At 35.9% G+C, this 25,653-nt stretch overlaps 3 protein-coding genes and 1 long non-coding RNA gene across 5 annotated transcripts; 2 read left to right on the top strand and 2 right to left on the bottom strand.

The window, feature by feature from the left end:
* The first annotated feature begins 287 nt into the window (after nt 1-287).
* On the top strand, nt 288-2,532 carry LOC103414943 (probable aquaporin PIP2-6). Its single transcript, XM_070820970.1, has one exon. The coding sequence runs from the start codon at nt 573-575 to the stop codon at nt 1,338-1,340; it is 768 nt and encodes a 255-aa protein (XP_070677071.1). The 5' UTR covers nt 288-572; the 3' UTR covers nt 1,341-2,532.
* On the bottom strand, nt 2,066-5,695 carry LOC103414915 (uncharacterized). The gene is made up of 5 exons (XM_008353274.4): nt 5,048-5,695; nt 3,380-3,676; nt 3,025-3,243; nt 2,744-2,872; nt 2,066-2,628 (listed from the first exon to the last, which is right to left on the bottom strand). Exons 1-5 carry the CDS (start codon nt 5,291-5,293, stop codon nt 2,416-2,418), a joined length of 1,104 nt encoding a protein of 367 aa, XP_008351496.3. The 5' UTR covers nt 5,294-5,695; the 3' UTR covers nt 2,066-2,415.
* Nucleotides 5,696-10,562: 4,867 nt separating this feature from the next.
* LOC114824836 (uncharacterized) lies at nt 10,563-11,095 on the top strand. Of its 2 annotated transcripts, XR_011581367.1 has the most exons (3): nt 10,563-10,714; nt 10,778-10,895; nt 10,990-11,095. It is a non-coding gene; the product is annotated as an uncharacterized lncRNA (long non-coding RNA). The 2 variants fall into 2 exon arrangements; XR_003773225.2 differs by lacking the exon at nt 10,563-10,714 and having other exon boundaries at nt 10,757-10,895.
* Nucleotides 11,096-23,213: 12,118 nt separating this feature from the next.
* On the bottom strand, nt 23,214-25,186 carry LOC103424302 (putative HVA22-like protein g). The gene is made up of 7 exons (XM_008362390.3): nt 25,163-25,186; nt 24,979-25,056; nt 24,771-24,869; nt 24,613-24,669; nt 24,146-24,209; nt 23,793-24,002; nt 23,214-23,582 (listed from the first exon to the last, which is right to left on the bottom strand). Exons 2-7 carry the CDS (start codon nt 25,008-25,010, stop codon nt 23,403-23,405), a joined length of 642 nt encoding a protein of 213 aa, XP_008360612.3. The 5' UTR covers nt 25,011-25,056; nt 25,163-25,186; the 3' UTR covers nt 23,214-23,402.
* Nucleotides 25,187-25,653: the final 467 nt, after the last annotated feature.

The following is a 25,653-nucleotide window of genomic DNA, read 5'->3' as shown; positions in this document are numbered from 1 at the left end:
GAGTTCGGACTCACAATATATATCGTCTTATGTTCTTCTGTGTTTCTTTAAATATAAACCCTTCAACCCTTTTCTTTTCATCATCAATTTGAGGCGATGGCGGAGTTTGTCATAATCCAAACTGAAGCTGATCAAAAATTGCCCAAATCAGTTGGAGGAAGTTGTGACACAATCGGTGCCCGAAATTCCTTGGGGCCAAAGTTTCTTGCTGCAATTGGTGCCCATGAATACTTTTCACCAGAGGTCAGCTTGATTTATAATTTCATATGCAACATATAATGTCTAACAATTACTCCTTTTGCTCTCTTTATAAAAAGCATTGTATCAACAATTTCAATATTTGTGTTGATAATGTTGATGATGTAATGATAACACGTCGGTAAATTTTGTTATTGACATGTTATATCTACCAACGTGTAATCGACGGATTATCAACACCATATCGACAATCCGTCCTTGATAAAGAACGAACTCTCATGTCTAGGGAAGTACAGTTCTATTAGGATCTCAAAAGTTCAATGTTTTGTCATTGTTATAAACTTTAATGTCCCTCTTGATTCAAATTGTTTCAGATGTGGAGAGCAGCTCTGACAGAATTAGTAGCAACGGCTTCTCTAGTATTCAGCCTAACCTCTTCCATCATATCATGCTTGGATTCAGGTGAAGTTGATCCGAAACTGCTTGTCCCCATTTCCGTCTTCATCATAGCCTTCCTCCTTCTCCTTGTGACAGTTCCGTTATCGGGCGGCCACATGAGCCCAGTTTTCACATTTATAGCTACCCTCAAGGGTGCCATAACCCTAGCTCGTGCTTCCATCTACATTTTGGCACAATGTTTTGGCTCAGTTTTAGGGTTTCTCATAATGAAGACTGTGATGGACCAACATGCAGTACAAAAGTACTCCTTAGGTGGCTGCACAATCCAAGGAAGTGGGCCCACATCTGGGGTGGAGACACAAACAGCTTTGGTACTAGAAGTTGCTTGCACTTTTGTGGTTCTCTTTGTTGGAGTCACAGTGGCATTTGACAAGAGAAGAAGCAAAGAATTAGGGTTACCAATGGTGTGCGTTGTGGTGGCTGGGTCTATGGCAATTGCAGTTTTTGTGTCGGTAACGGTAACCGGGCGTGCTGGGTACGCCGGGGTAGGACTGAATCCGGCAAGGTGCTTAGGGGCAGCACTGTTGCAGGGAGGGATATTGTGGGATGGTCATTGGGTTTTTTGGGTTGGACCAATTTTGGCTTGTAGTGTGTACCATTGTTTGTCCTTGAACTTGCCAAAGCAGGATTTAACGTCAGTAGAAGAAGAGTGTGAGATTATGAAAGGAGAAAGAAATGTATGAAGGGCTTGAAATTAAACACGTAAAAACATTCTACCTTGAGCTCTACCTTAAGTGGTGTTTTGATCACCAATGGTAGTAGATCATAGGTTGGTATATTGTCTGTCTGGATTTTTACTAAGAGTAGAGCTTAAGCATATTACAAATCAAAATCGAAAGATACTTTGAATCACTTACATACAAGGCCGGTCCTCAGATTTCAGGGGCTCGAACAAAAATTAAAGGGGGGCTCACATGCCTATAATAAGATGCAATCATGCAAGATAAGTTATGTGTTTTATGGGACAATTATTTTTTCTCCAAGAATTATATGAAGGATTTGCATTGATTTGAATAAGCTACTGCCTACTGGTACTAGTGTGGTGCATGAGAAATCCTTAAAGCACGGATTTGTGGATATGAAACCCATTTAGTAGTAGAAAATCAACATTTTGAATTTATATGTTGAGACAATGAGACCTATATATAAGCTACATCGGTTTTGCACTACTTGTCTGTCTTCTTTACCGGGTGCCTGGCCCTCCTGGTTATAATCGTCGACAAAAACAGCAAGCGCCATGGTTGCGGCCACCACAACACACACCCAATTCTCTGCACCTTTTCTTGTCAAATGCAATTGCAACACGAATTAAGAGAAACACAAGAACTTTCTATGTTCTGGGGAAAATTATTTGATTAGTGTTTTGCAGTTAGTTACACAATCTACGCACGGTAAAAACACAGCAGTATGATAAAAGGGTAAATAAATTACCACAAGCTTCTTTTATATCTGGCACAGACCAATTACAGCAAGTAGAGTTACCATGCATGAACACTTTGGCAGTTTCTGGCTCGATATGCTTTAGTACCAATTTCACTAATTAGCTCAAACCCTTGATGCATTCAAAGTTCAAACATCAGAAATCAGTAACAACATAGTGGACATCCCTATCTAAATTTGCACAGTAAGAGCATTTCATTAACGTGATTATGATAACTAAGCAACACAAACTTGTGGTAGCAACCATTTCCTTAAATCAAAAAATTTATTGCCGTTTTTATCTTTGTTACGCTTTGATATATCCGGGAGAGCTATGATCTATAACTCGGAAGTTGGCTGCAGTAGAGTAGAAGCAGCGGTGAGGGGCTCGTGCACAACCGCATTAGAGTGAACTGAGATTGGGTTTCCCTCCAATTGCAACATGATACTCCCCAGGATTTCAGTCAGTGTCTTCTTGAACTCGTCTTCTTTAAGCTGCTTTCCGTCATCTGCGTTAAGCATGTTGAACACATCCTGCACAACCTTGTCCATCTGCAGATTTTCATTGTAAAAAATTTATGAACATCTGCTGAAGGTAAAAATGATCCAGCTTGGGAAGCACAGAAGGAAAACGCTGTCTGAGTTCAAATTTCAATTTAAAGAGAACCTGCTCAACTGCACCAAGTGGTGGCAGACCAGCTGTTGGAGCCACCGCATCCAGTGCCACACGCAAATATTCCTTGGATAATTTCCCACTGCGGTCTTTTGGAACAGTTTCAATAGCTGCATTCAGTGTCTGCATTTCACAAGAGATTGTAATAAGCGATTTTGATGAGTCAGGGCACTCTTAAGAAAAATAGGGAATGCTTTAAAGGGCATCGATTCCAACAACATTTATAAGTATAATTGGTCTGAGACAAAAGGATGAAGCATCTTAATGAGGCAAACCTTGTCTAATTCAAACTTGTTGGACAACAATCTCTTGATGTCACTTCCATCAAAGTCATTCTCACTGTGGGCTACAATCACAGGCTGCTCCTGAAGACGATGAGCCACAAACTCTGCCACTTTTTTGAATTCTTCTAGGAACGTATCTTGAGAGACCGGCTTGTCCAAATCATGGCCAGTGCATGATTGCAGAGCAGGTTCCACAATATTGCTTACAACCTAAAGAACAAAAGAAACCAACAAAGAGGAAAAGACGGAAAAAAGCCGTCAAGAATGTATATGTTCAATGCAACATGAAAATTTATAGGACGAACTGTTAGTACTGAAAAGTCTTAAATTAGAGAAGATGAATCACCCAAGAATCCGATGAAGGGGGCATCCCTTGGTCAACTGTGAGTTTTTCCAAAGCTTTGATTATACCGTCACGGAGAGTTCCATCAGCTGACTTTACCTCAGAATATGTAGCCACCAGCTCTGGTTCAAAAATTGGCCCATCGATGAATTCAAGGAGGTCTTCTCCATCAATACGGAGGATCACAATAGGGTCTCGCTTGAGACCAGCAGCCATGCCTATTAGAATATCCGAAAGAACCTCTTTGAACTCAGTCTTGCTCACCTTTTGTTGTTTCCCATGAGTGAACTCATTCAATACCTAAGAACAATGGAACAAAGCCATTAATGTTTTTCAAAGAAATCTAGTTTAACTGGTTTTGTTCGGTAAATGTTTATACAATCTACCAATAAGTTTTCTAGTACGGATTCTCGGCTGATTAGTCAGCTTTCATTTTCAATGCGGTACAACACTAACGTGTGGCAATGGCATCACTCAAATCAAACATGTGGACATGAGAGCACCTGTGACCGTTGGACCCAACACGTATAGAGGCATACTACTAATACAACGCTTCCATTTCCAAAGTAGGATAATACTCTCAATTGTTATGTCTAAATCTGATCCAGACTTGCCAACCCTTAGATGTTAACTATTACTTTTATCAAAAACTTTTCTGCAATGTAACATTGTATTGACTTTAGAATTGTTCCGATTCCTCAATCATTCACGCGCTGAACAGGGGCGGCATTACTTTAGTAAGATGTCATGTACTTGTATTAATATAAAGTGAAGCTATATTATGAGCTGATTAGGTAAGGTTGTTACTTTGTTCAAAAGCAAGCCCCTCAAACAAATCTTTTTTGACTTCTACTCCCTCCCCCACAGAACCACTGCCTTTTGAAAGTTAGGCAGGCACCGGCTCCATCACGGAACATTATGACATATTATTACGGCTTTTGTCACGCTAAATCTTCTTGAATAATATAAATTTTCGACATACTTCGTCACCAGATTCCTCTTAGAAGAGGAGGACAAAGGGAGAAGAAAATTCTAAGCAAAAAAAAAAAAAAAAAAAAAAAGTAGGAAAGGGAGGTGGAACTGAAGAGTAAAGTCATATAATATCTGATGTAATTACGATTGCTGCATTTCATATTAGAACTCTAACGTTGATTATCTGTCGTGAGTTTGCAGTATCATATGAGGATTTAGTAGATTAGTAGAGAATAGCCTGACCATAAAAAAGATTAGTAGATATTGACAATACAGTATGCTTAGGCTATCCTGCCAAGAATTAACTATCATCTGATTAATTCAACTCCTAAATAATTAGACAACAATTCAACGCAAGATCAAAGAAAATGGTAAGGCAAATATTCTTCCCCCAAACAATATTTCCCCTAAATAATTAGATAACATATTAAAATTACTGTGTCTAACACAAACTCAATTGGGAATCATTTGAGCGAACCAAATTTTTTTAAATAATAATAAAGGAAATATTTTCCGCATTCCTAGTTATATTGTATAGAAAAAGAAAATGATTTTCATTGAACTAAAGGGAGCTTTTACTTAAGAATACTCTCAACAGTCGACAAACCACAACATATTTAGAGCGTCCAACTCAAAATCAATTAAAATTCGGCAGCGAAAGCCGAAATCTTAAGGAGGGGAAACTAAGTTAGTAGGTACCTCGGAATAGATGTGATCGGAGTCCCGGGAAGAACCCTGAGCCGGCAAGCCAAGGGCAAGGCCAATATCGGCGACAGCAGGGTGGAGCTCGTTCAAAGAGAGGTGGCCGTCTCTGTTCCTGTCGAGCTCCTTAAACTTATGCTCCACAAAGTTACTAAACACCTCCTCGTTCCCAACCAACTCCATTATATTCGAACCGTCCACCACCTGTCCACCACCACTCCCACTCTCACTTTTTTTCTCCATTCCCCTCCTCTCCTCTCTTTCTTGTGAGCCTTCTTTTCTTCCTCCCCCCTGTTGCGACTCTCGTGACTCACACGAGTTGGAAGTGCTTTTGCCAAAAGAGCTTCTTCTTTCTGCTTTAGCTTTTTCAGGGATTACTCTTCTGAGTTCTGGCTTAGGCTTAAATATAAGAGAGATTGTACGGCATTTAAACCAGAAACATTTTCAAATGTATGTCTGAAATAAAACTAAATTTGCAAATACATTTGTCACCAATAGATAATAAGATAATAAGATAATAAGTACGTTAATCAACACTTAAGTAATAATTCAATCATCAATCACCATGTTATTTGATTTGCAAATTTGGTTTCCCTAGCATTATCCCTTGTTTATATCTTAATTCTAGCTGATTTGGTTCTCTATAAAAATCAAGTTGATTTTCTTCCTCATTTATACCAACCTAAACTCCTAATTGATTGATAATTGCATACTTACTGAAGTAACGCCAAATATGTGTGACACATAAAAGTTTCATTTGTGCAATAAGTAATTATGATTTTTTTTTTTTTTAAAACGATATTATCTATACTAAGAGGGAGGGGTTGGGCTTAACCTCACAATAGGTTAGCAATAAAGTTGTTCAAATTTACTTTTGATTAGAATCAAACCTAAGACCTCTTAGTTACGAGTAATTCTGATAATTCTATTATTAATTAAACACAGGACCAATAATCTTATATACATATATGGTGTTTTAGTTCTTGAATATCCTACAAGAGATGGATTCCACAACTTCCACTTCTTTCTTTCGTGTTACATTTCACTTTTATTCCATTCACATATTAGAAATATTAGCATATTCCTCTCGTTACATGCAAATTGATAACATTATGCTTGCCGTCTTTGGATTTAAATGTTAGTATTTCAAGCAACTGGTTGGGCACGAATTTCAAATCGTATTCCATACATCATGTTCTGAGTTGAATTTATAACGCTAGTGAATCGTATGATGGTGATGAGGAAGAGGTTAAAATGTCTATGTAAGTCTTTCTTCTTTGTAAGAATGGATTGTCGTGACAAGCCATTAACTGATTTATTTTTAAAAATGAATACAAATATATAAATAAATCCATTGAATTACACCTCGAGTATAGAATTGGGTATATTTATCCAAATTGTCACATAGTTATCTCCTACCAATTTAATATTGGTTAAAAAAAACAAAAGATGAAAATCTTACAAACTATGTCGGCATAAAAGACCGTTCCTCCACTAATCATTTTGTAACTTGTTATTACCAAAATAAAATATTGGAAATGGTCTCTCTTAGTTTCTCCCACGTCCTCCGCATCAACTTTTGTTTTGGTCGGTGGAGTTCATTTTTTTATGGGGGACCAAAAAGCCACCAAAAAAAAAAGTAAATTAGAAAAACAGGTACACGTATGAAACAGAAGCAAACAAGAACTAAGAAAAAAGACGGATAGGGTGGTCTGTGGTCGCAAATTCAGATGTGTGTGGATTCGACACGTGGGGAGGTTTGGGAGACTAAACTCAACCGACCAAAACCCAGGGACTGACGGACTATGTGGAGCCCACGGGGATGAGATTTTCGCTTTCTGCTTACTTTTGTCGACTACTATTGGCCCAACACGTCGGTCTGCCAGTTAATCTACTTGGATTGCGTGTCATGTACTCATACTCGACACGTGGTGGGTACCAAATTTTTTTTCTTTTCAATGTGGTGGGTACCAAATAAGCTAGGGGCTAATTCACAGTGGATGGAGGTGTGATGGCCCAGCGATGATAGGTGGATTTCATGAGGTAGGACGAGATGCACTGCGAGCGAGTTACTGTTGGGAGATATTACACTGCAATTTGCAAGTGGCCTTTGACTACCGTGGTAAAAAAGGAGTGGACCACTTGCATGGTAATGTGAGTTTAAATCTCATTATTAATTTAATAAGATTTATCGTTTAATAAAAAAATATCACACTACAGTTTATGTGGTAGGATTTTGTTCAAATATTATGATATGAGTTCGATTTTCCTCAAATATATGCCTCACAGGTGGTGGGAAAGATATTGTAAGTAATTTAGTTATATTATAATACATGAATTATGTTACATTCTTATTACATTATGATTTTTTTTATTAATACGGTGTGGGTTGCAAACAACCATCACATACTTTGTTTTTAGTGAGTGCAAGTTTTTTTGTGGCAATTTGGTCTGGGTGATGCTTTCCTTTAATTTGGAATTTTAACGAAACACTCTTGGTACTGTTCATTTTTATTGAAAAACCATATTTTTATCTCTTTTCTGGTACTATTCGATACACCTTTATTTGTCATTTTTCATTAAAACTAAAGTTTTTTTTGAACTTTTTGTTAGTTTTCCTTTAGTTTTTAAGTAGACAATCGCTTAATTTATGATTGTCTCTCAATCCAATTTTTCCTCATAAATCCTTTCTTTCAGTTTATCCGTTTTCGCTTCATCCCGAAAGATTTTAGTGTAATTTGCCAATGTGCTATGGGACAACTTTGTCACGTCAAAAGTCGAGGTCGGTATTACACACTGATTATTATTTGTTATGTGCAGTTGGATCATTGTTTTTCCATATCCACTCATTATTTAATAGATTCTTATATGTTGGATGTAGTGAGTTATATAACCACGCAATTTGGATTTGTGGTTGGGGTCATGATTTAAATTTATGCTTCAACTTGGAATAACATAAACTCTATGGCCAATCCTGAGAATTTGAAGGCCTAAGGCAAGCCTTTAAAGTGAAGCCTTAAAGTTCTCTAACGTCTAACCTTTTGTACATTGATATGTATAAAAAATTTCTATAAATACATGAAAAAGTTTATTTCTACATTAAATATCATTAAAAACTAATATGAAAAAAAAAGGTATATAAACATTACTTAAATATCACAAATGTAATAATTAAGTTCAGATAATCTAATTTTTCAATAAATTCTTTTTCAATTGTATATTGTTTTATTTTTTTTATTTTTTTCATATTTTTATTGAATTTGAATTGTACATATTAAAAAAAATAAAAATTGAGGGACCCTCCAAAGTGAGGGCCCTAGGCCGGCGCATACCTCAGCTATCCTTTGGCCCAGCCTAGCTAGCAATTCTTAACCTACTATACAATTTATGCTCTTATATGTAAAATTAATTATGAAATGCTGTAGGTCACTTAAAGAAATCCAATTAAAATTTTCTAATAAGAAAGTTGACAAAAATATATTCGAGATGTTCATTGTTCAAGAGATTGCATAAGTTGATGACTTAAAACTGCGTACGTTTAAACAAAATTAATGCTCTCATTGAAAATTGATTATAAAATGTGGTATTTCAAGTTAAAAACAATTGAGATCACTTGTGACCGTTGGACCCAACACTTATAGAGGCATACAAAAGGTTTTAGTTCACAGTGACTCCTCTCAAGCAATTTCCATCATTAATACTTGTGTGGATTGTGCTTCGGAGATGGATTTGTTAGTGGGGGATGTCCTTCATATTGCAGATTTGTTTACTATTTCTAAGTTTATTTTCGTTTAAAGGAATAATAACAGTATTGCTCATTGTTTGGCAAAGGTAGCGTTGTCCATCGAGACAAGAGTAGTTTGGGTTGAGGAGCCTCCTAGTGTTATTCAAAATCTCCTAATCTAAAACACTTTGTAAGTTTCCCAAGTTAATGATATCATATTCCATTCAAAAAAAAAAAAAAAAAACACACATAATTAAGTCCTCTATTCATGTATGTATTAGAATACTACTGCGAGGAGTGGCAGATCCAAGTTCAAATTTTGGGGATCCCAATAATAAAGGTCCAAGTTTTTTTTTTTGGTAAAAGGTCCAAGTTTTTTTAAATACAAACAAAGCGCGAAGCGCGTAAAAAAAATCAGTTTATAAGCTAAGGCATTTTGTCGAACAGTTGGTTGGCTTGTTGTCGTTAGGCAGACTATATTGTGCACATGTCAATAAATCTTGACATATGCTGAAACAATTTAATGAGTGATATTGATAGAATTTGTTGGGTGTTGTTGACCCAACTTGTTGAGATATGCTTAACAGGTATTACATCAAACATTTAATAGGTACAAAAGAGACCCGTATAAAACATTCGGAGATCTTCAAAAGAACTTCTCATGTATATTTTTCAGATTTCAGGCAGTGTGCATCTGCCGTTGACTGCAAAGTCATCAAGGCGGTGTGCCACCTAAAACATTTGTCCCTAGTTGTATTCAAAGTACCATTCAGTTAATTAAATTTTTAACAAGAATATGATGTTTAATTGTTTTTGTCCAAGAGATAAATAATATTAAATTCGAATTGAAGGGTTTACATCCTCGGCTAAAGTATTAAACAGAAATATAGACCAATACAATCCCACTCGGACGAGCCTCCCTCTTTAAGAACAAACACCAACACGGAGTGTGCCGCTCTATTGCCTTCTCCCGGCGAGAACAAAAACTTCACGGAACAAACACATTCACTCAACATATAAATATCATTAACTAAACTCTCCGCACTAGCATCAAGTTTCATTTCCTTATTCAGTAATGATTAAGTCATGCACTTCTTCCCTACAGCATGCCCGGAGACCTTCGCGAATTGTTGCCATCTTTGCCATCTTCACTGAGTCACACTGCAGCGTGCCCCCTTCAAATTTCAGTAACCCAGCAAAATCCCTTGCTGCTCCACCCCCCCCCCCCTTTCCCCGGCGCCGCCCCTCTTCCTTTCTTCCCATTCCATGCCCCATCACAATTAAGTTTAGGTTTAATTGTTATATCCTCCCTAAGCACCTTAAATTTCAAGATTTATAATGTTTTCTTAAAATTGCTTTCTTTAAAAATTTCAGCCAAATTATTTCGAGGAAATTATAGTAATAGTCCTTCAACTTTAATCTAATTGAACTAATGGTCCCTCTACTAAAAATTCATGATCATTGGTCCCTTAACTTCTTAAAACGTGCAGCTATGGTCCTTTTCATCAACTCCGTTAAAACTAGGGGTGGGCAAACGGGTATAGAAACCGCGGGTCGAGACGGGTACGGGCCGGTTCCTAATTTTTAAAAAGTGAAACGGGGAGGGACGAGGTGGGCCGGGGCTTTAAAATTTTAAGTTTGGACCGGATCCAAAAGTATAGAAAAACGGGTAGCCGGACCGGCCTGTTTGTAATTGCAATGGGCGGAAGAGATCGAAGAGGAACCTAGTTTCACATCCGAATCGTTTGTTTTAGTGTTTTACCCTAGGACTAGGTCTCCTCCTCAAGCTCAACTCTTAGCTCTGTTACTGGTCCTCGAACTCGGACTCGATTCTCTCTCGCCGTCTCGCCTCGTCGTCTCCTCCACCACCCTGAGCTCGACTCTGTCACTGGACCGAGGTCTCCTCGAGCTCGACTTTGCCAATGCCCAAACCAATGAAGGTTGGTTCTGATTTAGTTATTACCGTACATGTTGAAATTAATCACAGATATGGGTACTAACAGGTTGTATGAGAGTGTGTTTGTTTGATTGAGTTGTAAAATCGTCGGTCTATGTTTCTTGCTCTGGGATTTCACCTTGCAAAACGGAGTCGTCTACTTCGGTGGGATTTCACAGATATAGGTACTAATCATTTATGGGTTTTGCTGTAAATATTTTTTTTGTATTACTTTATTTTTATGTTTTAATTGATTTTGTTTTTGGTGCAAATCTGTAGCCATTTTTTTGGGTGTATGATGGACATGGTGGGAAGAAGGCTGCAGATTTTGTTGCTGAGAATTTGCACAATGATATTGTTGAAATGATGGAAATGCATACGGAAATTGAATAGGCAGGGAAACAGGGTGGGTTTTCATGGGAAGGTGAGGGGTTGGGGAGTTTGGTGTTCTGCGGAGCAGGGGATAAACAGATGGGTTACAGTCTCTGGAGGAATTGCTCAAGGCGTCAGCGGAGACGCTGGGGAACGAAGAGGATGACGAAGACCCGTGGGGACCCGTAGGAACCGGCCTGTTTCAAAGGTCCGGTTAGGTCCGAATCCCATTTTGAAAAATCCAAAACCCACCCTGCCCCGCCCCGTTTTATTTACAAACAAGTTCGGTCCGGTTCCTTCAATTTTGGACCTGGCTTGGCCTGTGCCCACCCCTAGTTAGAACTTCTGTGAAAATGAGTCACATGTCACACACATGAGACTGAATTGAGGGGCAAATATGGAAAACCAAATAAGAAAAATTGTAGCAATGGTCATTCCAACATGACTCATTTTGATGAAATTATGATGGAGTTAACGAAAAAGATCATAGATGTTATTTTTTACGAGTTAAGGGACCAATGGTCATGTATTTTTAGTTGAGGGACCATTGCTCAATTGAATTAAAGTTGAGGGATCATTACTACAATTTTCTCAATTATTTCCTTTACTCCTTATTGGATGAATATGCCTTAAATTAAAAGCATATTCGTCCTAGATAAGAATTAATTAAGAAGATAAGATTAGGTTTTCTAGGAAAATATTATCTAAAACTTTAATTCCCTATGCATCCATGTTTTGTCTTAGTGAGTAAGAAATGGGTATAATTGGTTCAACATGGTATGAATAAAATGAAAATTCATGAAGTGCCTACCGTGTGTGCTAACAGAAAAAGGAATTCAATTTTCATCCAAACTAGTATATTAGTAACTACATATGAATTTAGTAAAATTATGACAACAAAGAATGATAATTATCTAGGTTAGTTAGGGAAATTCGGCCCCCTCAACCATAAATTTCTAGTGTTAGTCATGGCTAGAAATATTAGGGGTCGCCAAAGGGTGTTGATGAGGAAGATAACGAATGAAGCCAGTCTCCAAGAGGAGATATGACCTTTTCAAAAAGGCTAGTGTGCTGCCACTTAGTACTATGATCTAGTAGTATTCATTTTTACTTGTAAGTGAGAAGTCTTAGGTTCTATTCTCGCCAAAGGCAAATTGAACCACATTATTGCTAGCACATTATGAGGTTAAGCCCACCTTCCTCCCCCTTAGTGTAAATAATATCGTTTGTTAAAAAAAAAAACTAGTGAACTATACACCCTATGTGATATACAGATGGCCCTTATGGTCTTCACACAGAGCAAGAAGGTAATTTTCTTTAATTTTCTTTGGCCACCCATGCTTTGAGGTGTTGATTGATGGGTTCGAGAGCAAACCGTCACTCAGTCAACTTGCCATGGTTTCAATTTGCAACAAATGATCAAGGCGTTTTGAAATGTGACCTTGAATAAGCTCAACAATGACCTCACAAAGATGTTTGGGTTGGTCGATACCAAAAAAAGCTCAATGGTCGTATGACCAGGCCAAGAATGTGGGCACGGTGGATCACTGGTGGAAGTGACCGCTAGATGAGATCGAGAATGCCAAGTTGGAAATTCTCAAAACTTGTTTGGAAGATCTGAGGTGCAAAGAAAGTGGTGAGGCTAAATGCATAATGCTTGCTGGCCAAGCATTAAACGGTGCTAATAATATTAATTTTTTTGTGGGGAATATTGTTGGAGTTGTGCCCTGAATGTCAATTTTTGATATTGGATATTATGCAATAACTTCATATTATTAATTCACGAGTTTTGGTTTTATATTGTAGAGATAATATACTGCGAATAAGTTTGTAGGATTTAAGGTATGCATGGAAGCAACGTTCTAAACAAGCTCAGGGCAAAGATATTTGTATTCCATAGTCACTTCGTCCTTAAGTAAAGTTCCTAGCTATTTGAAAAGTCAACTGGACATTGACTATCCAAAAAGGTCAGGATATATGGCATAAGGTTAGTATGATCTCGTACTATGCGTGTTAGACACGTGGTGGACATACATGTGATTGTCTGTTGAGCAAGTTCACTTATCATTGACCACCCAAGAAGCTTGAACATATGGGTGCTTACCACGTGTCAAACGTTACAAAGCTTCTGGTTGCAGTATGCAAATAGTTCTTAGACATGAGGCATCATTGCATATCTTGTGCTCATATATATGAACTTTGACTTCACCTCAATGCCCCTCATTACTTCGTAGAGCGTGATAATGTGTTGATTGGGTTCATGTAGATGAGCATATATGGGATATATGAATGCACAATAAGAAATCTATCACATTTTGGTAATTGTTCAATAAAAGGAGATATCTCTCAAAGACACTTGAAAATCCATCTCAGAAATCTCTGCCCAGGCAGAGTCCTTATTGATCAAGCTATGCTTGTAAGAACTGCTTCAACATGAGATACATCAGGGTGATCATAGAAGACTACATGTGATTTGACATAAATCCATATCACATAATTCTTGATCGGGATATGAATGATAAAAGGATCGTATTGCATTGTAACTACAATCAAAGTTCGAAAAAGTACCTTGATTGTATCACAACTACTTCTATCTAATCTGGATGGGCATAACATGTTGCTAGGTGTCACTATTGACTTGTGGAATGAAATTAATTTATTGTCGGCTTTAGTTAGAACCTAAGAGGTCACACACCTATGATAGTACTAACGACGTTACATGGATGATGATAAAATATAATTGATTGTTAGTTATATTGGATTTATTATTTGGGCATATTGGACATGTTTTAATTAAAATAAACTTTGGGTTTACTTAATTAAAAGGGGTCCAAGTACCAAGCCCAAAATGGACAAGTCATTGGGCTTGACACAAGGCACGAAGCAAATGTTAAATCCTAAAGGAGGTACAGCATAGGGGGTGCAGCGAGGGGTCTATATATACCCTTTGTCTTTTTTTCTCATAAGCTAAGTGAAATTAGTTTTGTCCCTCATTAAAAAAAAAGAAAAAAAAAGAGAAAAATTCTATGCCAAAACACCATAGTGTGCCGCTCAAATACATTATTCCAAATGAGTGATCTTGCTAGCACAATCGAATCCCTCACTCCATCTTTCGTTATTGGTGTATCAGTGTGAAAGCTCCTACAAACTCAACATTTGAGGAGTTTTCTCGTGAATCGTCATGAAGAAGAAGATTAACGTAAACAGAAGGATGATCCTACAAAGCAGTACCCAAGTGGCTGAGGATTCGACTAATTTAATTTCTTTTTCCTTTGTTCTTGTAGCATTATTAATTACGACTAACTAAATATATAATCGAATTACATATTGTATATTTATTATCATTTTTATTGCATATTATTATTATTTGAATTAAATTTATCCTAATAAAAGGCCCAAAAACTAGACATGACAGTTTCTTACACAACATGGTGACACGACACGAAAATAACGGACTTTAGGTCAACACGATAACTAATCGGGTCATTATCGGGTGACCTGTTGAAGGGTATACAAGCGGGTAACACGTGGGTAATCCGTTTCGACCAGTTAAGAAAAATAAATTATAATTTTAATGTTTAATTACTAAAATTTTTATTATAAAATACAATAGCCATATTGTATATATTGGTATATTCTATGTTAAATATATATTTTTGTATTATTATTCTATATAAGTTAAAAAAATTAAGTTTTATTCATTTATTTATTTTTATTATGAGAGTTTCTTATTATCATTAATAGGATAAATTTTACTTAACATGTTGTTATCCAAAATTAAAATCAACTAGTATAGTATTAGTATAGGCAATAAGACATCCCTACAAGTAAGAAAAATGTGAAAGAATATATAAACACTCGGGATTCAACATTCCTCTATGAGTAGACAATGGTTACATTTACATTATCGTTTAAATTTTTAAAACCCTTCAAACAGTCATAAATATTATTTTTTATTTGAGTGTAAAAGTAATAAAATTAATAATAATTATTATAGATGTGTAAGAAATGTATATATATATATATATATATGTATGTATACAATCACTTGTAGTGAAAAACTTTACAACTTTCATGAAGGGGTCAACTTCGAAATCCGACATTATAATCCATAAACCTTAAATTTGTATTTAACTGTCGATTGTCATTTACGCTTTATTCTTTATCTTGAATTTTATTTTTAAAATTTTATTTTTTGAAAACATGATCTTCTAACGGTTCGGATCTTTGATAGATATTTACGGTTAATTGAAATATGAGTCAATGTTATATAGTTGGTCGAGACTTTATAAACACCAAGCAATATTTTCATTAACAGTAAAACTCTGAACATAATATCAACGATTCGAACCATTCATCTTCCTGTATCCTCTAATAGATCATGTTTTCAAAAAACAAAATCTGAAAAAAAAAAACAAAATTTGGTGAGAAAAATGAAGCATAAATGTAAACAACAATCGACGGTTAAATTTTGATCTATGATTTATATGATTATAGTGGCACATTTCAAAGTTAAGCCCTTCACGAAAGTTGTAAAGTTTGTCATTACGAACGTTTATATATTTTTTCTTTATTTTTCACACTTCTACATTAATTAAAAAACTATTAAAGACTTTACTTAAACAATAGCCATATGATAAAATGAGAAGAGAGTGCTAATGTAGAAAGCCTCACTGAAAATATCATCAATATAACTTTTGAAGACAATATATCAAGTCAAAGTTCCAATACCGTTTCCCATGGTGATTGATGAAAATTGAAGAGTTTGATTGTAAGAAAATGTGCAAGGTTCCAAACCTTGAAACATAACTCCCTTAATTTTGCAAATCTTTTGAACATTTGATATTTTGTAATGTTCTAATGTTTATTATTTTTTTATTTATTATTGTGATAACCCGTCCCTAATTTTAAGTTTTATAAATTTTAAATTAGTGATTTTATGGAAATGCCCCTTGAGGCAAAGATTTTAACCTTCGTTGACCATCGGTTAGAAATACGTGGGACTTTTTTTTTTAGCATATCCTTGTAGTACTCGTCACTACGAGCGTATAGGCGAAAGCCATTTGCGAGTCTGGATTATAACGGTATAGTTACAGACGTTTGAAATTGGTTATTTAAAGTTTAGTTATAAATTAATTCAAACTCCCACCATGTGGGAGTGGTAACCATTCAGATTTAAGTAAGAAAATAAGGGACCAATCAGAAATTGAGGAGAGGAGAGAGAGAGAAGCTCTCAGCTCCCCCAAAACTGTGACCCAACGCAAAACGACCTGCGCGATCACCCATTTTCCGAGGTCGATTCCGGCCAACTCCGATGGAGTTTTTCGACGCCACCACCACCGTCTTGAAGCTCTCATTCCCCTCTACAAAACCAAACCAAAACCACCTTTATAAACCACCACATGTGGCGGGGCGAAGCCATGAAATCCGACGCGTCAAAACCATGTGTAGCCACACATTTCAATTTTCCGGCGAATCAGCAAAGCAATGGCCGATGCCACCACTTGGGCTTTGTAGCTCATCATCTCAGGAGAAAATCCAACCAACCTTGACCCTGTTGGACCACCGTAGATGACGAATTGACACTGGGAAGCTTTAGGCACCCACCGACTTTGTGGGCAAAATTGACTATCTTTTGTTCACTTTTGGACTTTGTGTCATGTATGAAAGTTGTTCCTCTCTTTGAGATCTTCATTTTTGTGAATTTTGGTAATTTTTAGAAATAGTTGAATTTTCCGGCAAGTCGGGGCGGCTAACTGCCACTTGCGGCGACGCGTGGGCCGAGGGGTCCCCTGACCTTCCTAGGCTAAATTTGAATACCTTTGTTCTGTTTGTGAAGTCCGATTGACAAAATTATGTCGTTTGAACTTAGTCCCATTATGATCCGCCACTTGATTATTACAGCAACCGACGATTCGACCGTTAGATCGTCATAAAATTTTAATACATTATAGTACGTAATATTTGAGGATATTAGAAACTTACGGATTGAGAATTTGACGTACGGATCTTCCCAAATTGGAATTGTAAGTTCGTAAAATAAAACGTTGACCACTACTTGAATTGGCAATTGGAGGAGATCCAACCGTTGGATCGTAATGAAACTTTAGTATGATGTTTTAGAAGAACAATGTGTATCTTTGGAAGTTACGGATCGAAAATCTAAGATGCGGATCTTCTGGATAGAGTTACGTAGGGTTGTGGACCCTACCATTGATCTTTGATCGACGATTGACTTTTGGTCAATGGGTCCCAAATCATTCTAGAACGTACTTAGGGATATGTTTTATGTAAGTTACGTATTTTATCGATGAGAACTCTGAGATATGATTTGATAATTGTTATAGGCGACGATGGTTCGTGATGTCTCGATTTTCGTATTAGGGAGTCGTAGCGTGGGCCTCAGGTGAGTGGGTATTTTCCTTTTATCGTATATAAATATGACTGATAATTCCACAAATATTTTTAAATTGTTCTAAGAATTTTATGCCATGTTATATATATATATATATATATATATATATATATATATATATATATGTTAAAATACTATGGTATGGTTGAGTTTTAGATTGCATTATGGTATATCTATATGCATATTATCGGCATATAATCATTGTGAATGCTTTGAAGTACTAAGTTGAACTACGAATTGATGTGAAAATTAAGTTGACACACAAATTAAACCCTATTGATGACAATTGTAGTATTAAGCAAGTAGGGATCGTTCTAGACCGGGGATTAACTAGGGATGCTAATCAACACAAATAAGACTAAAAAACACTAAACTAGACTCTGTAGACTCAAAACACTCAAAACAGCAAGAAACGATAAAAAAGACTCAATTCTAGACCTAACAAGTGATTTGAACGAAAATAGAACTTAAAAGACTCAAACAACTAAAAGAAAACTGGTTTTGACTCTAAAAACAAGACTTAAAACAAAGGGGCTTTATTTTGACGAAATTGAAATTGAAAACATAAACTTTGAAAACAAACTTAAGAAAAACAAATTTGAATGAAAAAGAATGGTGAAAGGCTAGTTAGAGGGTTCTTTCTCCACACATGTCATATGCATACGAATCGATTTCCAATTATTCTTTCGACAAACCATGAATGACAATGCCCCAAATTAATTGTATTAAACTAATTATTTCTCAGATTTCCCTAGATTCATTGAATTGAATGGAAAACGCATCACAACCAAATTATTCTTTATCAAGTTCCCTAACTATGGAATACGCATGATAGAAACACTTAACAAAGATCATTAAGTTCAATGGAAACCATAAGCATTGACGAGGCATTCATAACTATGAAAAGCATGTTACTCTTGCCTAGGATTTACTTAACACAATCATGACTAACGACTTTTACTACTCATGAATATAAGTGCATAACGATTAGGTGAAAATCTCATATATTCTAGCATCAAATTCATGCATGCAAACTAAGTATGCATCCCTAATTAACACACAAGAACATGTTCTTAATAAAACAGATAAGTAAACCACATCCAGGATTCATGAAACAATAATTGGATGAAATCAATTCATATAAAACATATAATCATGGCTTCGAATTCACCTCCAACTATAAAGAAATTAGTTCCTCATGTTCGCAATTAAACAAAGATAGCTTAAATTAAACATTAAAAGTAAAAGATGGAAAACACCTAAGAACGCTCTAGCACTCCCAAAGGCTTGGGCATAGGCACGACACAAAGGCTTCTCTTCTTTCTCCTTCCTTGCAATCTCACGGCACAATGAGGGGTGAATGTGTTTGAGGGATGTATGAGTGTAGAAAAATATGGTAGAGGGTGGTGAATGATTTGGACAGCAAGGAAGTGTATTTATAGGCTGGAATACATGTCAAAATCCCTAAGGATTTGGATAGGTTTCTGAAATTAAAGTGGGATAAGGATTGTGTAACCAAAACCCAAATGGAATGGGTTAAAACAATCAGAAACCAAAGGGAAAGAGGATAGCAAGGGTGCGGCATCAATTCCTACAAGGAGAGGGATACATTTGGCCTAATTCAAGAGGGAAAATGACTGAGATTTCAGGTTCTAGAGCTTCTAGAAAGGGGGAGGTGCTATATTTTTAGGTGCTTCTAGAAAAGATGTTTTAGCACCAATTTAGGGGTTCTAGAAGGATAAGGGTTCTAGAATCTGAAATATATAGTTTAAATGCATAATTATCCCTTAGAAATAGCTAGAATTAAGGCACAAACTGATTTGGATAAGATAAGATAAGATAAAGCTAGATTAGGCAAGGATAAGATAAGATAAGATTGGATAAGGTTTTGGATAATGTTCCTTCTTTTGAGCTAATTCCTTATCTTCTTTGTCTTGGATTTATTTCTTCACTCTTTTCAACTCATTCCTAGCCTCTTGAACTTCAAATTCATCCATCCATCTTGCTCCATTCATAAGTTATCCATTTGATGCCCAAAACTGCCTCAAAATGCTCCAAATTGCACTTTCTTGCCAACTTTGTCATATGGACCTACAAACACACGAAAATAGCTTAAACCACTATAATAAACACAAACTAACTATGAAAATGCAAGAAAACAAGCTAACTAAGTTGCATAAATATGCTCCTATCACGAATGGCTTGATCCCGTTTGAGGGTACGTAGGTAGTCTAATAAGACAGTTAGATGCAGCCATAAAACAATCCAAATTTAACATGGTACTTGGTTTCTTTAAGGAAAGAAGTTATGATGGTTAACAACATAAAGATTAACCATGATTTTATTCTCGTCTATCACTGGGTTTAGTTCTGATTAAGAATGTTGGGATGTTAAAGTGGTTATGCCATATGACATTGTGGATGCCTCGGTAAGCTTCAAGTGAATTCATGTTGATGATAGTGATTTCAATGTGTATGGTTATGTTTTTATGCATTTAATGCTCATTATCCTGCACCTCGGTGTTAGTGCTCCGCCTGAGGACGGGGCCTAGCCTTGACATGATCGTAGCACTTGAGCGTATTTATTTACACCCAGCCTATCGTACAGACCAAATTAAGTGGTTCCGACTCATGTGCGTAGATGAGCTATATAGACAACTCCGACACTATTGTACAGGTTGCCTAAGAGTCGTATAGGTCACTATAGGTGACTTTGACTTATGTGCTAGCATTGCTTGATGAGATATGGATGAGTCGTACATGTCATTATATGTGACTCCGACTTATGTTCTAGCATTGATTGATGAGATATGGATGAGTCGTACAGGTCACTGTAGGTGAATCCAACTTATGTGCTAGCATTGGTTGATGAGATATGGGTGAGTCGTACAGGTCACTATAGGTGACTCTGACTTATGTACTAGCATTGATTTATTGAGCACATAATTATTTATATTGCTCATGAGATGCTGTGTCGTGGTATATTTATGGATTTACTGTTGATATACTTTTGATTTTACATTGATACGTGGTATGATCTTTTAAACTATATAGGTGTTACAACCAGGGGTTATAATGATTTAGAAGGTTTTTATTAAAATTTTATTTCCAGGACCACTCACCCTTGCTGTGTTTCCACCCTCCAGGTTTTTTTAGCTGAGCTTTCTTATCGACGAGGATTCAGGGCAAATCTTGGTATTGGAGATTACCTTCAATGATATGACTCACAATCCACTCTACTGTACTTTACTTATGCTTTGACATCACTTGTGAAATGAGTTCATTTATGCTCACAAGGCACTCTCGTATTTAGACACTTTTAGATTTAAATTTATTCACATTTTTCCCACATCACTGTACTTTATGGCTTCATCACCCTCTTGGTGTCGGCCAACACAACTCGATTTGGAGTCCAAATGGACTTTCCAGGTCGGGGTGTGTCATTATTATGCTCTTATTTTGGGTATATAAATATGTAATACTTAAAAGACAAATGCGTTTTTATGTTTTGAATGTGATAATATAGTATGTATATACTTATTTAGTATTATGTTTTTCATTTGATTATTTATTGGTTTAAAATATATTTTCCTTAACGAGTAACTAGTCGGGTCATATTACTTGTTAATATTATCGGGTCGATTTAGGGTCGGGTCATTTTACCTGTTTATTTTAACGGGTGTTACACGACACGATCTGTTAAGATATCAGGTATGACACAAAAATGACACGAACACGAAAAACACGACACGAATGTCAGGTCTACCAAGAACCCAACAAGCACTTCATCTAGTCGAGTTGTTGGGCTTCTGGCCACCAAGATTTGGTTAACTTTAATGTTAAGAATGCTGGATTCGATCTTTTAAATGGCAATGATCATATGATACAGGCTTCTGTAGATCAGGCTAGCACTAGCAATGCTGGGTTAAATAACAACTTTCTTGGTTGGCATCTCGATGCATGCAACCCTAATCGTGGTGGAGGCTTTCCATGAAGAGGTTATGATGGTTTTAAATATTAAGTCGGAGGCATAAAACATAGAGTTATGATTTTGATTAAGAGAAATGTTAAGGATACTCTCTCAAAAGTGGGATTCTCTGTCCATTATCTCATATTTTTTGCACAATTCTTATGCCGATATTATAAAATATTATTTCAGAAAAACATGAGACATCATAGAGTTCCACTTTGAGAGAGTTATGTTATGTCTTCTCTGTTAGTTTGTTTTGTCCTGTTAGGTCTTATTTTTGTTTATTGCTTTCAAATTATGAAGAACAGATGTCAAATAAGCCTATTGGCTAGTCAAGTTAATGAAATATTATGTCTTTCATCTACTGTTCTTTTGGAAATTTATTTTGAATTAGAGAAATGCTAAGGAAATTTTTTTAAAGTAATTTTTCATAGACTCTCTGTCACCTCGTGTTTTTTGCACAATGTTTTATAATGTTGGCACACAAAATTATGCCAAAAACATGAAGTGGTTGGGAGTCCCACTTTTGAGAGAGTCCCCTTAGCATCTCTCTTTGGGTTAACTTCATTTTACAATTACACCGTTAGATATAGGGGTCATTTTCAAAATGAATCACGAGGTTTTGAATTTTTTATTTTACACCACTTTATTTTTGAATTGTACAAATTTAACCTCTGTCAATTTCATCGTCTAATTAGCAAGTCTATGCCATATCAACACGTAACGTCTAATTAGACAATGAAATTGACAGAGAAGTTAAATTGGTGCAATTCAGAAACCACGTGATGTGATATGCAAAAATTAAAATCTAGTGACTCATTTTGCAAATAACCACCAGATCTTGTGGCGTAAAATGAAGTTAACCGATCTACTTTCGTTTGGATCCAATAAAGAAACAAATATAAAAAAGGGTATGTGAAAGTTGGGTTAAAAAATTGTGCTTGGATGTATTGGGTTTATAAGAATTGGCATCTGATTTAATTAGAAAATTAATTTATCTAGTACCAACTTACCATACTATTCTTGAGTTTGCAATATTAAGTATAATGTCATATCTAATGATATCTGTTTTGTGTAATGATATTCGGTGTAGTTCCTTTGTGTGTGCATGTTTGTTTTGTTTTGTTTTGTTTTTTTTTTTTTTTCAAGAAAGAGTATTCAAGTACTAGTTTTTATTGAAAAGTATGACAACCGCACGCAGTTAATCATGCATATATGGTTTAACTTTTAACTATAAAGAAGAATATCTGGATTTCAAGCCCACTGTATTGTAGACATATTATAGGTTACAACTGCAAGCATACATTGGAAGAATCCTCATAAAGATTAATACGATAAAAAAAGGTCGTACCCAGTGCACAAGGCTCCCGCTTTACGCAGGGTCTGGGAGAGGTTAATACGATCATATTATAAAAATTCACATGCCTCTATCAAGTGACAACAACTATCGTTCGTTTTGTAGATGCTGTATTTGATTATAAAAATTATTCACGTATCCTTAATCATGTAATAGGAACGATTGTTTTGCGGACGAAATATTATTAAGTTACTAATGTTTTCACATCCTGACACTTTATGGTTTATACATTACACATTCCCTTCATTATAAAAGCTAGTCACGTGTCTTCTATTATGTGCCAGTGACAATCACTTTGCCGATGATAAAGGTAATTATTAAGTTACAAATGCTTTTCACAATCTGAAACTTTTATGGTTTATACACATTATAGACATACGCAGTTTCCGATTAATTTCTTTATATAAAATGTACCTTGGTAATGATAATGTCTATTAATATCATTACCTATACATACAAAAAATGATGCTGTCAATTAGGTACATATTACGTCTACACTTCTATCTTCACACACATCATATATATGTAAAGGCTGATGCAGACTGGAATATCCTCCAATGCCTAATTCCCACGTACGCATCATCTCATGAACTTTCTTAACCATCGTTTTCTGTTGGGAGAAATTGGCATTCCATTTCCAGACGATGTCACTGATTCAGTTGGTTTATCTTCAAATTTGCTTTCTCGTGTTCTTTGGTCTGTTGCTTCAGCTTCAGACTGGCCGGAAGCAATTACTCTTTCAGTACACTCCTCTTGCTTCTGCAGAGACAACAAGATTACATGAAATTTCCATATACCTTCACATTATTATATATATATTATTTGGTATATAAAAATGTTCATTTGCCACACTGTTTGCGAATGTTGATTATGTACACGAAACATGTATCTGTGGTCTTTAAACATAAATTTTTTCTCTTACAGCAAAACCCTAACAAAACAACACTAGCTAGGGTAACATCAACAAACCTGGTCGCGACGAGGCTGTGACGCCGAATGGGAAGACACATACTGAAAAATCTCAGAAACACCTTTGTGGCCATAGCTCAGAGCCTTTTGGCAACAGTAGTTTGCAATATCCCCAGTCTTAACCCTTAACTCTAATATTTTACTATCAATCTCTAACTCATGTTGTGAAACAAAATTCCGGAAGAAGTGATTGTAAAGATAACTCGTTCCCTGCAAAGTTAATTAAAACATTCAATATCATAAAACCGACTGACAATATAGAGAGTAGCCCGACCTCATCAAAGACATGTTTCTCATAAAAAAAGCATGATTAATTCTACGATAAATTTCAGTGGATTGAGGATGATGCTTACTTTCGCTTTAGAAGACCAGAGATATATAAACAATGCCAATTTGGCTTCACAGTATATTGGTAACCTTAAAAAAAAAAGAAAAAAAAGATGGAGAACAGTGAGTCAATAATGGGAAATTAAACGCCTAAGGAACACTAAATTCACATCACAAAAACTAGAAAATTATATAATAAAAAAGTTATGTTATGGTCTTCACCTTAGATAATATCGTATGTACTAAAATATATAATTATGAGACTCGACTTAATGTGACAATGTAAATAATTATTAGACGAAAAGGCTTAAAACTGAAAAGCATCAATTATGTATATCAAGTCAACACATAGGTTTACTAGCTACGTTCATTTTAACTATTCCCCACACGCATTATATGAGATATTCATCTGTATAAAAGTGTATGAAAGTTTCATTGTACGTAACAAAAAATTACTAGAAATATTGCTGAGTTTTGTAAGCAAATTCTTTACCATGCAAATAAGGCATCCCCAATTCTCTCCAATACAGTAAGCATAGCAACTAGTATCCTGCAAAACAAACCCATATCGAAAGAGAAACCCTAATATCAATTAGAAAAATGAATGATCAAAATAATTTCAAAATATGAAAAGTGATTATCCATACATACCAGTACTGGCACCAAAATACAAGTTGCTCAATCTCTGGCTTATTGTTCTCCAGAGTCTTGTAGCACTCATACGCCGGATAAGCGTAACCAAACACCATCCTGTAGTAAACAGAAACAAATTTATATTACTAATTGATTAATTTCCAGGAAACTAAGAACGTACACATGGGTTGGAACAAACCTAAACGGAGTTCATTTGATTACTTACACAAATACCCTTGGAAGCAAAGATTCCACCATTGTGACTCTGATATCGCATGTACAGATTAATTGGCACCTTCTGTATCTGCATTTGTGTGAAAAAAAAAGAAAAAAAAAAGAAATTACAGCGACGTAAAAGAAGTAATTCGTCAAGAAATTAACCAAATTGAAAACAAGAAGAGGATCAAGACCCTGAAGACTGAAGTGAGTGTGAGTTTCAGAAGGAAAGGTTCGTAGGGGAAGGAAAAACCGTCTCATATTTATAGGTCTTGTTCGGTTTGTTTCAAACACGTCGCACGAAAAGGCGCCACAGGCCGAAACGCTGCTACTCAAATTGCAGATTTTAAGCAATTGGATCAGATTAGGCTATTACTCAACTTGCAGGCCCAGACAAATTTTGGAAGAATGTGGGCACCCCAAGAGCCATTAGAAAAAGGGCCGGTCCAGGAATCTTAACCCATGTGTTTATAGTGTAAAATTTCGATTTGTTTAAGAGAAATTAATGGTAAAATTTTTAAACAATATTACTTTAATTTTTAATTTATGATGATACAAGCTATAATTGTTAATGACAAGCTTTTATATTTAATAGCGTATTATTATAACTTCATTATCAATACAAGATAAATATCAATTATAATCCTATTTTGGTGGGTGCTAGAAAGCATTGTAGCATCTCCAA

This window comes from Malus domestica, chromosome 05 (assembly GCF_042453785.1).
Source record: "Malus domestica chromosome 05, GDT2T_hap1".
NCBI classification, from domain to species: domain Eukaryota; kingdom Viridiplantae; phylum Streptophyta; class Magnoliopsida; order Rosales; family Rosaceae; genus Malus; species Malus domestica.
Note: the sequence above shows the minus strand (reverse complement) of the source record. Positions and strands in the feature narration are given on the sequence as shown.

Coding starts and splice junctions, on each gene's coding strand:
- LOC103414943 (XM_070820970.1), top strand. CDS start 573: ATGTGGAGAGCAGCTCTGACAGAATTAGTAGCAACGGCTTCTCTAGTA.
- LOC103414915 (XM_008353274.4), bottom strand. CDS start 5,293: ATGGAGAAAAAAAGTGAGAGTGGGAGTGGTGGTGGACAGGTGGTGGAC. Junction 3,244..3,379: donor CCCCTTCATCGGATTCTTGG/GTGATTCATCTT, acceptor TTTGTTCTTTAG/GTTGTAAGCAATATTGTGGA. Junction 2,873..3,024: donor ACAAGTTTGAATTAGACAAG/GTTTGCCTCATT, acceptor TGTGAAATGCAG/ACACTGAATGCAGCTATTGA.
- LOC103424302 (XM_008362390.3), bottom strand. CDS start 25,010: ATGGTGGAATCTTTGCTTCCAAGGGTATTTGT. Junction 24,210..24,612: donor GGGGATGCCTTATTTGCATG/GTAAAGAATTTG, acceptor TTTTTTTTTAAG/GTTACCAATATACTGTGAAG. Junction 24,003..24,145: donor TCTGGTCTTCTAAAGCGAAA/GTAAGCATCATC, acceptor TTAACTTTGCAG/GGAACGAGTTATCTTTACAA.